The 20,485-nt window shown below is 44.2% G+C and overlaps 1 protein-coding gene and 1 long non-coding RNA gene across 4 annotated transcripts in view; both read left to right on the top strand.

Moving 5' to 3' along the window:
* Positions 1–962: 962 nt before the first annotated feature.
* On the top strand, positions 963–16,313 carry LOC106033033 (uncharacterized). Its single transcript, XR_001205156.3, has 4 exons — positions 963–3,697; positions 7,022–7,116; positions 8,666–8,939; positions 10,700–16,313. It is a non-coding gene; the product is annotated as an uncharacterized lncRNA (long non-coding RNA).
* A 2,053-nt stretch (positions 16,314–18,366) lies between these two features.
* Positions 18,367–20,485, top strand: part of SPATA6 (spermatogenesis associated 6) — a 42,867-nt gene continuing 40,748 nt past the window's right edge. The window contains exon 1 of one of the 3 annotated variants that reach the window (XM_067001691.1): positions 18,367–18,566. In XM_067001691.1, coding sequence (XP_066857792.1) covers positions 18,519–18,566 — 48 coding nt within the window. In that variant the 5' untranslated portion in view covers positions 18,367–18,518. The remainder of the gene's footprint in view (positions 18,567–20,485) is intronic. The other 2 variants (XM_048062136.2, XM_067001692.1) reach the window with 2 other exon arrangements.

Below are 20,485 nucleotides of genomic sequence, written 5' to 3'. Positions count from 1 at the left end.
AGGAGCACAAGGGAGGCTGAGCTCATGGGCACTGATCAGCGAGGTACTTTAAAAGATTTGAAATCGGAGCCCCTTTTTTCATAAAATTGTTCATTAAAGAAGTTCTTTATCATTAAAAACGTTTTTAAAATATTAAAAAATATATTTAAATGCTGCTTTTCCAGTAAGGATTGAACTTTACTCTCTGGAAGCAGTGGAAACAGAAACCACCCAGCTCTAACTTGAGCTGCAGTATCAAGCGCCTGGGTATACGAAGGAAGATTTTCTTACCAGCCAGTGTTTGGAAGATCAATAAAGAGCTACAGCAACTTTTGCCATTGGGGAAGAAGTCTTTCTCACAGTCAGAAGGGAGCCAATATCCTCCTGTGATCCCCGCACTGCATACACAAAATTATACTGAGCGTAAGGAGTCCCCTGTTCATTTTGCACATTTAGGGCTGTTACACCGGGTGCCTTCAGCCAAGGCGGCCTGAACAAATGCTGGGGATCCGTACGCATTTCCCTTTGGTGCTAGGTGAAGGCGGGCAATTTTTTGGTTTCAATCCCTGACTGTACCACGAAGACTATTGGGGATTTTTCTGCAGCATTTGAGCCCCATTTCAAGGAAGAATTAAGGAATTTATAGAGGTGTCTTTTTTTTTTTTTTTTTAGGCCCCCTGTAACCCACGTTATGGGATGCAGTTGCAAGATGCCACCTTACTGAGCTGTGCCGCAGTAAATGCTGAGGCTGCTGGCTCTTGTTTGCTTTGCTGAATGCCGAGCACCGTCCTTGGTGGGGAAGTTATTTTCTGGCAAATCCATGTTGTACTCAGCGCTTTCATTTCTTCCTCCCCTAAGGCAGATTCCTTTCCCTCTTGGTCGGTCACAGCTCTGTCACACTCCCAAGGAGTCTGAGCAGCTGATCCTGAGTCACAAAGTGGAAAATACACAGCATGTCTGGGCTCTGTAGGAGCCCAGACGAAGAAGTAGGAGGAAGAGGAGAGAAAGGAAGGTGGAGAAGCACGATTTTAGCTCAGGAAGCTGCATAGAACTGAGGGATGCTGTTAGCACTGAAGCAGCCTTTGGAGAGCTTGCAGGTCAGCACTGAGAGTTGGGTGAAACCTTCCAGGTCAAGAACAGCTTTGTTTTTCTTCTAAACGAAGCCAGGACTTCACCCCACAAATCTTAAATGATCTTCAAATCTTGAATGCTCAGCTCTTCCATGGATGCAGTGCTGCAAGATTTAGGATAAATAGCAGGATATGCCTTTCCATGATTCATCTCTACCATTCAAAACCCCACAGTAAGTCTACCTTGTTGCTTTACACAGCTTCTTTTCCACGTGAGGAAACACTCATTTCTCACGTGGTGGCCCAAGACTCAGGCATCTGAAGTGAGCTGAAGTAGGACAGAAGCAAATCACTGAGCCAGCCAGGGAAGTGAACAAGACCCCATGCAGCCCAGCACCCAGCTGAGCGATGCTGATGGATGCCTGGTGAACACATCACAGATGCTCCCACAGCAGTGCTAGCAGAGGGTAAATGGTAATTAATAATGGCTGTTAAATCGAGGTGGTTCATACATCTCAACCTTGAAAAAATGGGGAGAAGAGTTTCTGAAAAATATTTCCTCTTCTGTCACTCTCACATTACATGTTCGGTACATCCTTTTTCCTGGACTGAGCTGTCACTCAGCCATCCTGAGACATCCTGAACCATTCATCTGAGGATTTCTGACTGAAATGGATGTAAACATCACAGTCCCCAGGTAATTAGTTAGCTCTATGCCCAAGTACAAATGTGAGATCTCTGAGATGCTGCAGATTGTGTGGGAAGTCGCACAGAGGAGAGCCCCAGAAACCCCCATGACCCTTGCTATGATCAGGGGTTGGGGGGGGCATCTTCTGGGTCAATTGTGTTGAATTGAGAGCAGCCTAGGTATAGTTTGAAAAAATAAATGTTTTCATTGATTTAGAAAAATGGTGACTGGCTACACTGTGTGGGGCCAGAAGTGGAAACCCAAGCCCTGTTTTGTGTTAGGGTGCCATGCAGCATGGGTGTGCCAGGATAAAAGGAGGGCATGCTGTGAGATGGGGAACCTGTCCTGTGAAATATCAAGGGCTGTCAGAGCAGCCAGTGGTGGCCAGGGTGAAGTTGTCTGAATTTTGTTCCAGCCTCCTTACTCTCTCAGTATCCAGATGCCTGCAGTTTGTAATAAAAACATGTCCATGCTGCAGGCAGCCACTGTAGGTTCAAAAGACTAGACTTGACCGAAGGCACAACTGAGAGGGACAAAGAGAAGCACATTGCTGCGTCTCTGCCAGCAGTTTATCAGCACGTTGGTGGCCAGCACCCTGTCTGTGTTTGATACGGAGGGAATGCCCAGGGGCAGCAACAACCCTCAGACGCTTTTGTAACCCCTTACGCTGATTATGGGACTGCAAAGTCATGCTTAAATGCATGCAGGACAAAATCCTTTCTTACTGTGAACTCCCTGGGTGAGAAGTTACAGGTGAAGTAATACAAATAATAACGACGATCCCAAGAATTTGTATTAGCAGTGCTATGGACTAGCCCAGTGTTCTGCACTTGATAAAGACAAGCAAGTCCTACACATTCAGCTCTTGGCTGCCCCAGAGCATGTTTGTTGGCTGTTGTGCTGCCCACCACGCATTGGGTCCATCCTGATTCCATCTGGGCCAGTTCTGGCGTAGAAAAGCAGTTCTGTCCCAAACAGGGCTGCAGGGCAAATCGTTCATCAGCACAACTGCACTGATGCCAGTGCAAAATCACGGGAGAGACTCTATCCCCGTGTACTTTTAAATCATCAAGCTAATAAGTACCCTGGATGATAAGATGTAATCTTTTAAATGCAGTATGGATTTCTTCCCCTGAATTATGCATGATAACATCTTTAGGCATGAGCTTTGTTTTTTTTTTTTTGTTTGTTTGTTTGTTTATTTATTTCTGAAGGAGCTGTCTTTTGGTGGTGGTGGAGATAATCGCTGTGGTTTACAATTAGGGAGGGAGGCCCAGGAAGGGCTCCCTGTGGCTAGACAATCTCTGCTAACGGCCTGGAAGTTGTGGTGTCTCCATCCTTGTAGACATTCAAAACCCAACACGACACAGTCCTAGGCAATCTGCTCCAGAAGACCTGCCTTGAGCAGAGGGGTTGGACAGGATGCTCTCAAGATCTTTTCCATGCTGGGATTCTGTTTCCTGTTTCTTATATCAATTCCTGACTATTATACCATTGCTCTGCAGCAGGTAGGGTAATAATAGTAATATCCAGGTCTCCTGCAGCATTTTTCACTCCTTGATCTGCAATGTCTCTACAGAGGCTGGTGGTTCTTCATCCCTTCTTAACACCTAGGGAAACTGGGACAGTCAGAAAGCAAATGATTGCTTAAAGACGTTAAGGAAGACGGTGTTAGAGGGACCGAATCTCCAGAGCGTCACCTCCCACTCCCGCACCAGCACGGCCACCACAGCACCTGTGCAGCCGTGTTTTGAGAGACGCCTGCTGTGCCCAGCATCCAGCCGCAGCAGAGGCCAGAGAGGCGGGAGGCAGCGCGCTGTCCACGGCGGCAGCCCCCGGACTGTAAATCACAGCAAATGAGAGCCGCTCCTGCGCTTTGCCAGGGAGACAATGGAGCAGGCAGCTCCGCTCCGGTGAGCTCAGCTGAACCACGAACAGGCAAGCTGGTGCTTTAATGAAGGTGCGTTCGCGACTGCTAAAAACAGTCTTTACCCACCACTGCTGCAAACCCCAGGTTTAGTTTCTGTATATCACAGGATTTTTATTTTTCCGGTGATTCTGCAGGTCTCAGATTTGGCCAATTACAGCGCATAACAGCAGAAAACTGCTCTTTATTAATAGTATTATTATTATCAGTCCTTACAGATTAATGTTTCTAATGTCACACACACACAAAAATCCTTAACTAAATCTTCCATTGCTGTAATTTGCTGTCTCAATGTATTTTGACCTATTGACAAATACACATTTATAAAAATATATTTTCTGATTTTCACATGAATATCGGGAATCAAACAGAAAAGCAGATGTGAGTGCACGTCTACATACACACAAGCACAGAGCCCCCGCTTTGTGTATTTGCTCAAATCCCCCATCCTGACAAACAGCAGTGATCTGCTTGTTAGTCTTCTGGTGAGCTGGATAAATATACGGGCTGTGTTTGTACGGTATAGGGGAAGGCAGCAATAGCCATTTATAGACAATTAATCACAGCCATGTATTCTTTATTTCCTGTTTATGGGTGACACAGTGGGCTGAATTTTAATCAGCTCTCATGATGGTGGGTTTTCATGTTCCTGCTTTCAGCAGTTAACACTTTAGGGGTATCAGGAAAGGAAACTGGTGGAATGAATACGGATTGGGGTCACTTTCTGGTTTTAGAGACGATTTTGCTTGCAGCCTTAAGAGACGGAACAAACTGATGTCTTGTGAGCATGGGCTTCTGCAATGGCAGCCTGGAAATGGGTGCAGTTAATGAGACCAGGTATCCCATAACGCTGTGTAAAATGGTGAACCAAGTTCAACTAAAGCCACCTTCTGAACTCAACTTTCCATGGTCTCTACCTAACACAAGAGAAAGGGGCTGGTACAGCTGGAAAGTTTGGCACAGCACGTGCTGTAGCTTTCTGCTTCAACCTTGCTGCCAGTAGAGCCCAGCAAGGCTCCTTCAAGGATTTATCACACAGAAGGTATTGCAGGAATGGCTCCCCCATTCTTCTTTGCTTTTAAGCTTAAATATGCAGTACAGCAGAATGTTCGTCAGCAGAGATACAATCTTCATCCCTTTGTTCAAGGAATGCGAAGAATAATTAGCAAAGCCCTGACCTCCTCTCCTCAGATGATGCACAGTTTGACCTTTACAGCACTAAAGTGGTATTAAGATAAGAATCATGTACTGTATCCTGACTTCAGTTACACCACAGTACAACTGAAGTTGCCGTCAGACCACTAAAGTAATTAGGATTGACTGAGACTAAGACTGGCACAAGTGGTATTTGATATTTCTAGCACTTCTACCAAGCCAGGGAGTGGGATCCATTGCATCGCCCTACGCATGCCGTGTACAATGCGGTTGTTAGGTGTGCTACTAATCACACGGCAGGCAATTAAAATGGAGAGCATTTCAAAAGTCTAGCTGGCCATTTACATCATATAATTTGGGACACGGGCCAGATTGCCCTGGATGATTTAGATACCTAACTCAATCAATGGGTATGAGACATCGAAATGCCTTTGGAAAAAAAAAAAAAAACCTGCAGCCCCTAATCTTTAAATTTCATCTTTAATTTTGGAGTGAAATTGGTGCTTAGAAAATATAGCTCAGGGAGGGCAGGGAAAGAAGTGTCCAGTGAGCAAAACTGAAATCTCGCTGAGCCAGGACTGCCATCAGCTGAAGACGAGATGAGAAATTAGCACGCAGCTCAGCTGGCTCGCTCTCAGGAATACATTGACAAAATTGATGCAGGGATATGATGCCATCCAGCCCCTAAAAACCTGCAGCCCTTTAAAATGAGGGCCCCTGGGTGACAGATACTTTTCCAGGCATTAAGACTCTGGCAGCCCAACCAAAGTACAAGATCAAGAAAGTAAATTTGAAGGAGTTACTTTATTACAGATAGCACTGCCTTTTCCAGATAGCCACGCTTCAGTTAAGCCCACCGAACCAAATTCCACGTTGCAATTCAGTCGGGAAAAGTAGCTTGCCCTAAGATATGATACAGGACAAGCAAAATTAATAATTTTGAGACGTATCATCATAGGAAGAATGTGAGGAGGTTTTTCTCTTTTTTTGTTTTTTTTTTTCTTTCTTTTTTTTTTTTCCTTCTTTTTATCGGGACTCTTTTACCTTCAGATTCTCCTCCTGGGCTACTATTCAAAGCCAAACTTTGTTCATGCTGCTTGGATCCAGTTTTCATGCCCTAGCATAAAAACAGGTCTCAGGAAGAGAAAGAAGCATGATGTATACACAGTGGGCCAAGCAGAGAAGAGTCACGTCTGGTCCAGGGCTGTAGTTACCAATGGGAAGAATTTAAGTGGTTTTTGTAAAATGAAGATTTAGCCCATAAAGGGGCCTTGGGACGTGGAGACTAGAGGTTGGAGGCAAAATGATAGATCCTCGCTTTGAATTCAGCCTGAGAATTCAAAAAAAAAAAAGCCACTCTGCAGAAAGCCACTCTGAAACTACCACTGGCCTCAGATCATCCTTAGCGTTGGGATGGGGATGCTTCGTCAGCCTTTTGTGGGGTGAGTGAAAGACGTCAGTCTTTAGAGCTGCCAACATTCCAGCGCTGGAGGTCTGTGTAATTTTTGACAAATAAAATTGGATTTACACAGCCAGAACTGTTGTGCAAGTAATAGAGATAACATTTTCTCCTGAACACAATCCCTCTTGGGGCTTCTTTGGGTATTTCCAGGTAGCCCCATTTGAGAAGAGAACATTGCTTGCACAGGTGCCTATCTGTGAGTGTCAGTGCAAGAGCACACACACACACACACACACGTGCTTGGGCAGCTTTATGTTAACAAAAGATCTCTGTCGATTTCCTAGCATGACCAGTTTGTCCTCTGCTACACCCAGAAGGTGTGAACAGCATGGAAATGATCTGCTTCTCCTGAGTAACAACAGAACCCTTATTTAGCATGCTGTAGCAAAGGTTATTAAAACTGCCTGCACAATTTCAATGTCCAATTATTTTTTATTTTATTAGGAATTAAAATTTTAGCTCCCACATGCGGCTTTAAAAAAAATCTGTTTGTATGTCAAAAACTCCACGCTCATTTATAACAAATTACCACAGGCTTTGTCTACAAATGTACACAGATTGATGGATTGGGACCCAAACTGTGGATGCAGACCAATGACCTACACGTTGTACCAGCCCAGGGTCCACAATGCAATATCTGTGGGGACTGCAGCATAGGATCCAGCTGGCAGAATGTGCACAGCCCAATGGTATCGCATGAAAGCTTCATCCATTTTCTCTTGTTACCCTGTGCCTTCCAGGGACTACTGTACTAGAGCAGTCATTTGATCTTTAAGGGTTTGACCACGCAAGAAGCAAAGCAAACTGGCACAATTCCTCTTCAGCACTTAACCAAGTGAGTATTAAATTCAGATGTGTATTTGCCTGGTAGAACAGAACTGCCCTGGCGGGGTAGACGGCTCAGCAAGGATGCTGTAATAGACCCTTACAGCATTGATCTGCATTGTGAGGATCCTTATATTAATTAACTTCCTTCTCTGACCTCTAAACCAAATATTTTTTCAGTCTCTATCTAGATCAACATCCAAAGACAAAGAAACTAATGAAGAACATACTAAAATTTGAGCTAGGCCAGAGGGGTCAATGAAATTCAAGGTGACAGCATCATTCAATTGCTTGTGCCCCCATCAGATGAAAAGGAGCCAGAGAAATCTTCTCCCCTTGGGCTGTTGGGTTTAGTTCTACATCAGGCCTTTGCAAGTCACATCAGTAAGTGTGGTCCCCAAACCCCAGTGATTTAGAAGAAAAAGCTGTTCCCAGGGCGTCTTTTTGGAAGCAGCAAAGTTGCAGCTTTAGATTGATGTTCATTTTTATTTGCTGATCATAGCTAATTAAAAGAAATTAATAGAAACATAGCCAGATCCAAAAGTTTATTAGAAAAGAAGCACTGTAGTTTAATTATGCCACTATGTTGTGTATGACACAAAGCCCACTGAAATCTGAATACTTGATGATCTCTGGAATTTGACTAAGAGCTCTTCTGCCGTAGGGAGAAACTTGACAATTACTAATCTACATATGCTGACAATCTCTACATATCGGGGGCCCCGTGAGGGTCTTTAATTGCTCTGTAAACTTCAAACTGGAGTGTTCTTCAGCAGGAAAAAAACAAGATGCTGCATTCAAGCTAAAGAAGAGTGGTAGTTGACATGTTTATTAAATACCCCAGGCCCTGAAGGACTGCAGGGCGGAAGGTTCTCTGGGTAGGAGATGTTATAAATGCAGCATCAGACTTATTCAAGACAGAATTACATGTGAATGTTCACGTGCAATGATGGTACGACGTGTCCAGGAAAACTCTGCAAAAGCACTTCAGTAACTCCAAACTGTACTTCTATTCTCTTGCTTTCACAGCCCATTTTGCCACATTTCCGTCAGCTTTATGACTATGCACACAAAATGTTCGCCTGAGTTGAATGGAAGTGGGCAGTGGACTTTATAAGGTGCTGACCAGTGCTTTTTCAAAAGCAAAATATGTGACATTTGTTTTAGTGTTGTATAATGGTAGACAGTGAGTTTTGTCTGTGTTTCTGGCAGGGGAGGGGCTTCTACTCTCCATGAGACCTTAAAACAGGGCCTAAATTTATCCCAGAAATTTCAGTGGGTTTGGTTCAAAATGTAGCTGCAGGAAAACTGATAGTTTCATGTGAGAAGTGATAGTTTCATATCCCTTCCTCTTAATTTCCAGTTTGACGTAAGCTCACACCCGGATGATTAAGGTTATTTACGTGTTATGGACAGCACCGAAGGTTATCTTGGCTCAGCCTCCTATTGCTGGATTGACTTGGTGATGTCAGCTGCGATGTTCACCTTGTACGTCGTTGACATAATCTCCAAGCAAATTTTCATTGCTTCATTTCTCATTTTATTTCTTTGTATTTCAGGAATGTCTAGTTATCCTCCCACTGCCGTGAGGGTTCACTGCCCCTCCTGAACCAGCCACAGTGCACAGGGACAAAAATAGCGTTGTCATCCCCACAGCTTGAAGTCAAAACCAACAAGTGATACAACAACCAGAAGAGAAAAGCTAACTGGGAAGTGATGGTGTCAACAAGCAGCAGCCACTGCATGTGTTTCAAATGCTTTTTAAAAACTCTGGTGGAGAGGTGACTGCCCTAAAAAACGGCAGTAAAAGAGCACACGTGTTTGTAGGCAAAGGTACCCACTTTGTGTATGTGACTGTGAATGAGGGACACCTGAGTGAGACACGGCCTGGATGCCCACCTGCGGTGTAGGCCACAACCTTGGCACCAGGAGCCATGGGCTCTAACCTCACAAAAAAGCCATCTGACACAGCAGCACTGGTCCTGCAGAGGGGCTTTATAAGAGTTTTACCCCTTCTGGGGAGCAGAAGGGGCAGACAGAGCTTGGGTTGCAGGCAGGTGGGCAGTGCAGCACCAGTCAGTGGGAGGACACCTCGTCATGCAAGCAGGTCGATCAGGAGATAATTGGAGGGAATAATTGGGACCTTCCCAGTGCCAGCTTCATTCTGGGCTCTCACAAGACATCCAAACCTCTGAATTTAGGGAGGGAGAGTGTTATAGATGCAACACATTAAACAACCTTAACTCCAGTGAGCAATGGCACCACTATAACACTTGTTTATTAGCAAAATGCATCTGATCTCAAAGGCCTGCATGACAAGTTCATTACATATCAATTTAATTAGCTGATTTACATTTAATTTACATTTCAATTAATGTCTTTAGCAACAAAACGTTGCCTTAATAGGGTAATTGCCTGTTAGGCAATATGTAAAAGAATAAATAGTCACATTCTGAGGAAGAATTCCTATTTTCAATTTTTTATTACCATAAATAACCTAAATAATTATTGCTCTTAAGGGGCCATGTCCCAGTTCCCTTCTGGGCCTAATTATAAAGACTTAGTACCTCATTAACCAAAATGGTTTCAGAGTCACAGAAAAGCATTACTCTAATCGTGACTCATTAGTTTCAACAAAAGAGGAGAAAACTGCAAAAGTCGGCACATTTTGCCATATTATTCTTGCGGTTCATAAGCAGCAGCGCATTTGAGAAGTGGCTGCTACAGCTGTGTAGGCGTTTCTGTCATGGAGCCCTGCTTTCAGAGGGGGTTGTGTGTAACTTTGGTCATTAAAAGAGCCTTGTCAGGCTAGAAAAGCTGGCACACACGGACCTGGCACCGAGCAAGGAGCTGGAGCAAATTTCTTGTGTTCTGTTCCCTGAGAGTTCCCTTTGCCCCATGCGGCCACACACAACATGGCTGGGTTGGAGGCTGTGAGGTGGGATCCATCTGCCATGTCAGAAGGGTTGCTGTCACCTCCGAAATATATGCCAGTAAAAAAGAAAGGACGTGGCCTCTGGCTTCCTTGTAGCCCCTATGGGTTACTTCATCGCCACATGGATCCGGCACTGTCCATCCCTCAGCGGCCAGCACAAAGCCAGCGTGAGAGCATGAAGCTGGCTCAAGCTGGCGCGGTGTACGTGTCTGCGCTGCCACTGCACCCAGCCATACAGAGATCCAGGACCAATGACTCAAGTGGAGGCCTGGACTGCATTTGCTGAAAATGATGTCATATAAGCAAATGAAAAAGGGACTGATCAAGGTTTTCTGCAGCAAATGATAAACTCATAATATGTTATGAATACATAGAGCTTTTAAAAAGAAAGTGTTTAACTAATGAGGAAACAACCTTTCCATAGTTTCCTCATTAACCTTTAAACGATGATTCAAATGTAAAAGACCTGTACTCAAACACCATGCTATTCTTTCTTATGCTGCAGATAAATCCAGAGCTAGAAATAGGATTTCTTAATGGTAGTATTTTGCAGCTCATAAGAACAAATAGTCTGTGATGTGTTTTGTTGTTGTTGTTGGTTGTGTGTGGTTTATTTTTGTTATTTTTCATCAGTGGCTAACTGTTATTTATTTTACAGGCAGCACAGCAGCACAGCAATGGTAAGTGACGTTTCATTACCCCAGAGCTGTAAGGAGAACCCCTGCCCTCACTGCCTGGCCATCCTGCTCTGATGTGTGTTGAAGTTGGTGGTGGTGGTAACAGATTTTGGAATTCATCTTCAACCCCGAGGTCTTCAGACAACTTGAGGCTGTTAAGCAAATGCTGCGCAACGCTGTGCCAGATCTCACCTGGTGTAACTCACTTAGCTCCAGACACAAATTGTGGACTGTGTGCCTGGGCAAATTATTGCTTGGCTTTTCCTATGATAGGGTGCTGTATGTATGTACCATTAGACAGTGAAAAAGACCTCAGGTTGGAGTCACTTTCTTCTAACACTATATGCACCCTTTCACTAGGATAAGCACAATAGTGCTGTCCTTAGAGGGGAGCTGGGGGTGGTGGTGGTGGGCAGAGAGAGAGAGAAAAGCTTCAATTTCCAAAAAAATTCTTATTACCATAAGAACTTAATTGCTTAGACTCTGATATATCTCCTGGTATTCTGCATTTTATTTTTGCTCCCACACTTGCTGGGTCTGGAATTCTCTTCTGAGCTGCTAACTCAATTTTTGCTTTTTAAAGCTCATTTAAAACCTTTCCTACTTCCTCTGTCTGTGATTAACGCTAATCCACTCACCCCTTTCTTTTCCTATGGCTTCTTACACTCACCCCTTGCTGCAGACTGCAAGAATTCTAATTGGCATCTGCTCTTCTTTTTGGGTTTCCACTTTTTCCTTTCTTCCTGCTCCATTTTCTCTCTGTTGCTATATGGGCTGCTCTATGCCATCCTGTTATGCTTTCTAGCCCAGATCTGCCTAGTGCTCTAAAGGATTTGATGATTTTCTTTAGGACTGACTCTAATAATAGCCACAATCCTGCCCCTTTATGAATCTTCCTCACAAAGGAAAAAAAAAAAAAAAGTTCTGCCCTCCAGAGTGAATTCCATTGAAAACCAAAAGTTCTTGTTAAAAAAAAAAAAGAGAATCCTTCTCTGCTCCTGATGGATTGGAGAAATTTTAAAGGAGTAATGCTATAATTTATGAGGAACTTGAGCATAGATCTCAGAGCACCCTATTAGACAGGGTAACTTCAGCTATTATTTAAAGAAAGCATTTCAGTTTTCTTCTCTAATAGAACACCACACTACAATTTTAACAGGAAAACAAGCCAGCCAGAAAGTCCTTCAGGTTCTCTAGTGACTTTGCTGTTGTCAATCAAATTAACATGGAAGATGCTCAAACATTGCTACTTTAATGGGCAGGGGGACAGAACTCCTGCCACACTGCAGAGAGGCTTTTGAAAAAACAAGCAGCTACATGCCATCTGAGCTGGCTGAGGCTAACAGAAGCCAGAGCTTGGGACTACAATGGGATGTGATGGATTTGGGGCTTTCACTGCCATTTCAGATGGCCCATGCCCCAAACTGTGATTTCTCAGCCGCCTATTCAGCTGCTGCACTAGCCTGGCTGCCCAACGGTGAGGCTTTTCCCCAAAACGCTGGTGTCTGATGCTCAGAAGTAGCTCAGCAAAGACCACGCTGAGGAGCTTGGAGCCCAGGCTGTGCCTTCGCCCTCTGGGCCTCCCCAACAGAGGACTCCCAGCCCTGGGGAAGGCAGGAGGTACACATGGCTGTAAGGTGTGGGAGACAGGCTCTCTTGTTGTCACTTTTCTTTCTGTTTGGCTAAAATAAGTTTTGTTTTGACAAAAGCATGTCTTTAGTCAGCTCGTCATTTTCCTCTGGAATTCCTGGAAGATGGAGATTCCCCTTTTCCTTTAAGAGCTGGTTCCAGTGGTTACTCACTTTCTGTGTTAAGATACAACACCTAATTTCTAATTCAAATTCTTCTAGCTTCAGTTTCTAGCAGCTGGCTCTTGCTATGCCCTTCCCACTTATATTAAAGAACCATTTAGTATCCTGCATTTTCTCAACACAAAGGTATTTATCAACTGTAATCAAGCCCCAATCTTTGGCTCTCTGCTCAGGCGTCTGTGCTATCGCTGCTGCAGCTAGAGCCCATCACTGCCAACCTTCCGCATTCACTGCAGCAGACGGGAGCCCGGTCAGACGCTGCCCAGACGGCTGCTTTGGATTCCTGCAGGGCCAGAGCCATCGTCTCTGGGATGGCAGAAGACTTGGGAAGAAGAGTTGGTAGTTTCTGTGTCCTCCGCTAGTATCATCTTGAGTTGCTCTGCCAACCCACCAAAGTTCTTTTCTTTGCTTTTTAAATACAAAGCTATACATGCATAAGGAATAAAACGCTCTAATTTATTCTACAAAAGTGTTCATCAAGTGAGAGACAGGACTCTGGGAAAAGATTAAGAGCTTACATTTTTCATTTGACTTATTTCACATAAAATTTCATAGAGGATAAAATGATGGGAGGCAAAGAAGCAATGATATTTCTGTTTTATCTCTGTCTAAGGACCATAAATCTTTCTGAAGTATCATTAATTATAGCAGCGCAATTCACAACGCTATTGTTAAAGGTCTATCAGCAGTCCCATTATAAACCCCCTATTTTCAGGGGTTTATAACTTGGTTAGAAGAATTTTGTTTCAGGCAAAAACTTTGCTGGGGCAATGTCTCCATCTAAGATAATTTAAAAAAAAAAAAAAGAAAAAAAAAAAAGTAAAACACAAAGGAACGTATTACCTCTTTTGAATTGATTAACGGAGAGCCCAGAAACCTTCTAGGGGTATAAATCTAATACTGTATTGGCTGATTGTATCTGTACCATTTGTGAATTCATAAGACTGAATGCATTGAAGTTATCTCTTAGATGAATTTAGATCATTCCTTTACAAGAAAAGTTTCCAATTACCACAGCTGAATTCAAGATCTGGAATATTCCTCCAGTGGCTGTAATCAAATCAGATTTGATTTCTTCCTTAGCTAAAGCCAGTCAAGAAAGAATTTAGTAAAACTGGAAAAAAACTTACATGTTAAGAATATTTAAGTACATTTAGGTAGCTTTTTCTTCTTTTTTTTTTTTTTTCCTTTGCAGGCATGACTTGCATCAAGCATCGGTGAAGGTTAATGAACACATCCACCAAAGTGAGTTTTGGCTTAGCAGCAACACTCACTCTGTCATGGCTGAGCCATGGTGAAATGTAAGAGAGGTGCTGAGTTTCTCCAGATGTGCAGTAGAAAATGCTCTTCAGTAGGCACTAGTGAGACTGGTAAGGCATGGCGAAGAAAAGTCACGGCCTCCCCTACAGAACAACATGACCAGGCACCCTTTTGCCTGTAGCAACTTGTAGGTTCATCAGGGAAGCCTGAGAGCTTTGCCCAGTTGTGTTTTTGCAGGTTAGGAAAGAGCAAGACGAACATAATGCACCACACTTTGATGGGATCAACAAGTCATCGTGGTCTTTTTCTAATGCAGTGGATATTAATGAATGCTAACTTCTGAGCAACTTTTTTTTTTCTTCCCTGCTTTAAAGTAGAAAGATTAAATGAAAATGTATTTTGTGAAGCATGTGCTGACACCCTCAGGTAATCTCCATCCTCTGTCCTCATCAATAATCTAACATTCTACCTTCTCTGTTACATTACTGTCTGCAGTAATGCAATTCACTTTGGTCCCCTTAGATCCTATTAGAATCTCTCACATTACAAAATTCTTCCAGCTCTGCTGTACAGTGCACAGGGATTGTTTAGTCTTAACTTCTTCTGGCTGTTTTCCTCAACTACAATTCTTTGCACAGGAACTGACTTTTGTGAATTACACATTTAACCTAGCACTGAGTGAGAAGATCAAAATAAGAAATGCACATGGGTATTGTCCTATGGGGTCTCTAAAGCACTCTGATTCTGCTTTGAACACTGGTGAATGTATCTTGTTATAATGAGTTCCACTATCTAAAGTACTTTCTTCTATCAGTTTTGATTGTTGTCTTTTAATTTCACTGCATGTGTCCTTTGAAAGGATAAATAGGCATGGGTAAATAGAAAAATCCATTTTTACATATTATTCAATCCCTTATGTACCTCTTTTGTATTACATCTTACTTTTCTCCTCTCCGAAGTAAAACAGCCTTAATGTTTTGTTTGTTTGCTTTTTCTAATATGGAAATCTTCCCATATCTCATAATTTGTTGCTGTTATTTGAGCAGATGTCTTCCTGGAATTCTCCACAGTTATTGACAAGACAATCACTCTCAGTGATGATATCTAAATAGAAGTGCTTGATGTGCATTGACTGAGGTCTTTTTTGGCTTCTCCGACAACATCAAGGTCTTAAAGTAGGCAGAAACAGCTCTCCGACAACACGCTTACAAGAACTGCAGTAGAAGGTGGAAAAATGTGGAAAGCTCTTTTATCTCCTTCATTCTTGTTGCCAGAATGCCTGTGAAATACCACTTTTGCAGCCGGTGTAAAATGCCACTTTGCACCTGGTGTAATGCTTCCTAAGCTTAAGAAGAAAACCATTCTTGTCTTCTTAACCAAAAATGAATCTCTGATGAACTCAGCGATGTGAGATTCGCTCTTCGATCTCCAGTCTTATCTGATTCATTTCTCTCTAATCCCCAATATTTTTTAGATTCTGGATTTTGGAATATCCACTGTTTGCAAATGTGATTCTTCCAATATTTCCTACCTGCCTATGTTGTAGCATATACTAATATATTGAAACTCCTGAGGCCTGACCCTCTGAACCTCTACAACAATAGGGTAGAATTCTTGTGATAATTATCTTAAACCAGGGCAACTTCAGTCTATTGATAGTTACTCCTCATTTACAATGATAGAAATAAGAACAGAATTGAGTATTTTGATGACATTAAGCTTCTTATAGTAGGTATGTGGAAGGGGCTGGAGGACTGAAAAAGAAGCTTTTAAATGGAGGAGATTGTAAAAACATTAACATAATGCAAAGCTGTCATCCAGGCTCTTGTATTACATGGAACTAAGCATAAGTAGCGTTACAAGAAGATTTACTTTTGTAAAAGCAAAGGAATTCACATGTTTTCACAGCAGAGAAACTTTATAGCAGCTAAAACCTCAGGTCTATTTAAGTAGCATGCCCTTTGTGGTTTTGCTTATCAGTTTTGCTTATTAGCAAATGGATCTGCGCTGAAAGTCCCCTCATTGTCCCCAACTCCCTGCATCACTGTTCCCGCAGTGCAAATGTAAGACTAAATTATGCACTTCGTCATGACCAGGAGGTCCAGATGGATCTCACACTGCTGCAGAAAGGGCTGGACAAGAAAAACACTGCAGAAGCAGCAGCAGCACCCTTTCCTTCCAAGGCCCAGCGGGGCGATGTGGAGAAGCTCTGCAGACCAGAGGGATGGAGAAGCATCACTGTGTAAGCATCCTCCAGCTTACCCCAGGTTTTCCCTGGTTTACCAGAGAAAAGAACTGAAACTCAACACCGTGTTGTCACTTCAGAGAGGCTTTCTGTCCTGTCTTGTGCTTGTTTTTCAAGGGTTATAAAGTACTTCTGTTCCAGAAGTGTGGATATTCTGTATGTGGATATTAAATTTTCATCACAAACATGATGCCATTTTTGATTTCAGTATTTATCTATCTTCTGGTCTTATATGGCCACACTTACAGTAATATCTCATACCTCACAATCTTTAACAAGTTATTTATCCCTCTAAAAAGTATGTATATGAAAGGTATCTGAAAATAAGCAATAAACTATTTTAATACTGTTACCATCTGAGCCCTGGATCTTTGAGAATTTCCTTCTCATTAATTCTGGAAAGCTGTTCATAACCTCGAGACTGATAATGCATAGAAAATGGCTTTATCTAAGTGCAACCCTCCTTAATCTATGTAGTAGAGGTCTGCAATTAAAAAAGTGTGTCTTTTCCAGCTCCTAAATTCAGAATCCTGCTTTTCGCTAAGACAGAAGAAAAAAAAAAAAAAAAAAAACCTCACAGCTATTACAGAAGTCACAATAATGTCCAGAGAAGGGCTACAAAGATGGTGAAGGGCCTAGAGGGGAAGACAGAATCACAGAATCACAGAATTGTAGGGGTTGGAAGGGACCTCAAGAGATCATCGGCTCCAACAGCCCTGCCAAAGCAGGTTCCCTAGAGCAGGTTGCCCAAGCAGGCGTCCAGACGGGCCTTGAATATCTCCAGAGAAGGAGACTCCACAACCTCCCTGGGCAGCCTGTCCCAGTGCTCCGTCACCCTCACCATGACGAAGTTCTTTCGCACGTTGGTGAGGAACTTCCTGTGATCCATTTTGTGGCCCCTTGTCCTGTCCCCACAAACCACTGAAAAGAGGTTGGCCAAATGCCTCTGTCTCCCACTCTTAAGATACTTGTAAAGAATGATAAGATCCCCTCTCATTCGTCTCTTCTCAAGGCTGGACAGACCCAGGTCTCTCAGCCTTTCCTCATAGAGGAGATTCTCCAGGACCCGTATCATCTTTGTGGCGCTCTGCTGGACTCTTTCCAGGAGATCCCTGTCTTTTTTGTGCCGGGGATCCCAGAACTGGATACAGTACTCCAGGTGAGGCCTGACCAGGGCAGAGTAGAGGGGGAGGATCACCTCCCTTGACCTGCTGGCCGTATGAGGACGTATGAAGACGTACGAGGAGCAGCTGAGATCACTTGGCCTGTTCAGCCTGGAAAAGAGGAGGCTGAGGGGAGACCTCATCATGGCCTACAGCTTCCTCAGGAGGGGGACTGGAGGGGCAGGCGCCGATCTATTCTCTTTAGTGACCAGCGATAGGACTCGAGGGGATGCTGTCAAACTGAGAGAGGGGAGGTTTAGGCTACACATCAGGAAGAGGTTCTTCACTGAGAGGGTGGTTGCACACGAACAGGCTCCCCATGGCCACAGTCATGGCACCAAGCCTGTCACAGTTTAAGAAGCATTTGGACTGTGCACTTAGTCATATGGTCTGAATTTTTGGGTAGACCTGTGTGGTGAGTTGGACTCGGTGATCCTTATGGGTCCCTTCCAACTTGGGACATTCTATGATTCTATGATAATGAAAATAAGGCTTGCATTTCCAGTCATTTATTTATTTTAAAGGATTAGAGTCTATAGATGAGCATCACTAGAAATAGTTGATACCACTACTGTCTGCTTTGACATCTAATATTCTCTCCATTTGTCTTTTTTTTTTTTTAATTAAAAACAAAACACTTTGAGTATGATGATTCTTCCCAAGCCACTTAGCACTGTCAGCCTTTGAAACTGTAAAATTAAAATAAGCAACGCCACGGGACGCATTTGAGGCATTGCTGTCTTTTGGAGGCAATTAAAGATGCCCACTGAGTTGCTTCCCCCTTCTACAGCTGTACGTATGAAATTGGAAAGAATATTTTAAGGCTTAAAGCCCCTCAGATGGGGCCTGCAGTGAATTGTGGTTAAAACAACAGAAATTAGGCTGTTTTGGTGTAACACGTTTGTAAGTACTGTGGGGACACCTCAGCACCACAGAAGTTGGGAAGGCCCTGAAGCGGTCACAAGTTCGTTAGGGAAGCACCCCATGAAATCAGCGGGGGCAGTGGTGGTTGAGATCAGCGGCACACATCTGACACGGGTGCCTAAACACAGGTGAAACCCAAAGCTGCACCACAGACAAAAATAATAATAATTAAAAAGATCGAGGCGCAAAGCACTGTGGGAAGGGGCAGCGGCGCAGGGCACTGTGGGAGAGGCGGGCACCGCCTGAGGGCGGCTCCATGCGAGCACGGCGCATGCGCAGTGGGGAAGGCGGAAGCGCCGCTGTTGCCATGACAACGGCGTCCGGCCTGCGGCGCGCCTGAGGCCCAGCGGGCCGGGAGCCGCCGCTCCCCCCCCCCGGCCCGGCCCCGGCCGCTCCCATGGCACGGAGGGCGCTGCGCTGCGTCCTGCGGCTGGAGATCCGCGCGGTGAGTGCCCGGCCCGAGGACGAGAAGCCCGCGGGATGCGGGGGGGAGCTGCCTGTGAGGGGCCGAGCCCACCACAGCGCCCCGCGCCCTGCCCCGGCAGCTCCGCGGGGAGGCCTCGGGCTCGTCGCGGGGGGAGGAGCGCGGGGAGAAGCCGCTTCAGCCCCTGGGGCTGGCCGGCCGGGAGGGGTGCTCCGGCACGGCGTGCTGGGCGGCTCGGCACCCGCTGGCTGCTGCCGGCCGGACGTGAGGCCTCCCGGCGGGCCGCGTGCTGCCGCAGTGCCCGGTGCCAAAAGGAGGAGGGGCTGAGGCGCCCCGCGGGAAGTTCAAGTGCGGACCCAGAAAGTACACGCTGGGAAACCGACCCGCTTCCTGGTTAATTGACCACCGTTGCTCACATACGTGTAGGGCTGCTCTAAGCACAGCCCTGAGTTTTCCTACATAGATGGCGAGGGTGTCACCCTAACGGTGTTGCTCAGCTGGGGTTGCATAATGCAGAGGCCTGCGTTTTTCCTGGAAAGCAGCAGGTACTCTTTCTTCTGTTCTCCACATGTGGGTTTGCGTAACACAAAGACCTGTTTTTTTTTCCTGGAAAAGGAGCAGATGTGCTTTCTTCTGTTCCTCCTCCTCATGTACCAGGAGAGATTACAGGGACGGTGTTCTCCCAGGGCTGGGCTTCTTCACCTGTGGGGCGTTTGTTACTCACCCCGCTCTCAGGCCTACAAGTGATAGTGGAAGGGGACAGAACAAGAAATCTCCAACACAGATCTGAGTGCCCCTTTCAGCATGTGGGTTGTTAGGCCCTGTCTCAGCTACACTATATAACTTCTATCAGGTAACCCTTTTAATAAGTGTATTTAGTCTGGTTTTTGGACCACTTATTTTTGTCTTTTTTCCCATTGGAGCCCTCACTTCACTCCTGTGATGTTTTAAAAACTCTCCAGCCTCCATTAACACCCTGCTCTTACACTCACGTCAACACTGGCTTTTTGCTGACTTTTTTTTTTTCCTTCCCCATTGTTTGCTCTCTTGATGTATTTTACGGGCAGCAGTTCTGTCACTTCACAATTCATCTTTACCAGATAAAGAGATCTGATTCTTTCAGTAGTATTTTGTATGGCAGGCTTACTAGTCTTCTGATCACCATAGGGATGGGTGCTACTCTTCCACTTTGAGTTTGCGTTGATCAGGGTTAGAATTGAATTCACCATTCCAGACGGGGTCTCACTATTGCCTTAGATGATGTCAGGAGAAGTCCAAAATTCATCCTTTATATCTCAGTGTTAGTCTCTTCACAGCTGCACTGTGGTTATGCTGTCATTTATTAACACACTTGCCTTCTCTTCAGCCAGCTTTGAAGACGAGCTCCCCGAGTAAAAGAAGAAACTGTTGTTAATACACAGTAGGTGTATCTCATTCCTGTTTCTGATTTTTTTCTATATCTTTTTCTTTACCACTGATGATTTCTGAATTTTAATTGGAAAATTTCGTGAGCATAATCTGACTTCTTGTGCCAGGGTCATTAAAATATTTAAAGACATGGATCGCAGGATATACGGATGATCGTTTTTCATAGTAACCCTCAACCTCATGCTTTCCAGTTTAGCCTGTTACTGATGCTGTCCTTTGCCCAGTTCTGTACCACCTTAGGACTTTCACAGACTCCTGTCTTCTGCATCATAAGTAATAATTTGTAATGTGGCACCATATGATGTTATTGATGTCTAGATAAATCAGATATCCTTTGCCCAGAAAACAGGCTTTCAAGTAAATGTTGGGTTTTGCTTGACTGGTCTATTTTTATTAAACATGTAATGCTGGGCTTTTTTTTTTTTTTCTAGGCATATTTTTCATCCATATACTTTATTCTTTACTTTTGTGTTTAAATATTCTGATTGAGAGGGTTATAATTTTTCAGGTCT

This window comes from Anser cygnoides, chromosome 8 (genome assembly GCF_040182565.1).
Source record: "Anser cygnoides isolate HZ-2024a breed goose chromosome 8, Taihu_goose_T2T_genome, whole genome shotgun sequence".
Taxonomy (NCBI): domain Eukaryota; kingdom Metazoa; phylum Chordata; class Aves; order Anseriformes; family Anatidae; genus Anser; species Anser cygnoides.
Note: the sequence above shows the minus strand (reverse complement) of the source record. Positions and strands in the feature narration are given on the sequence as shown.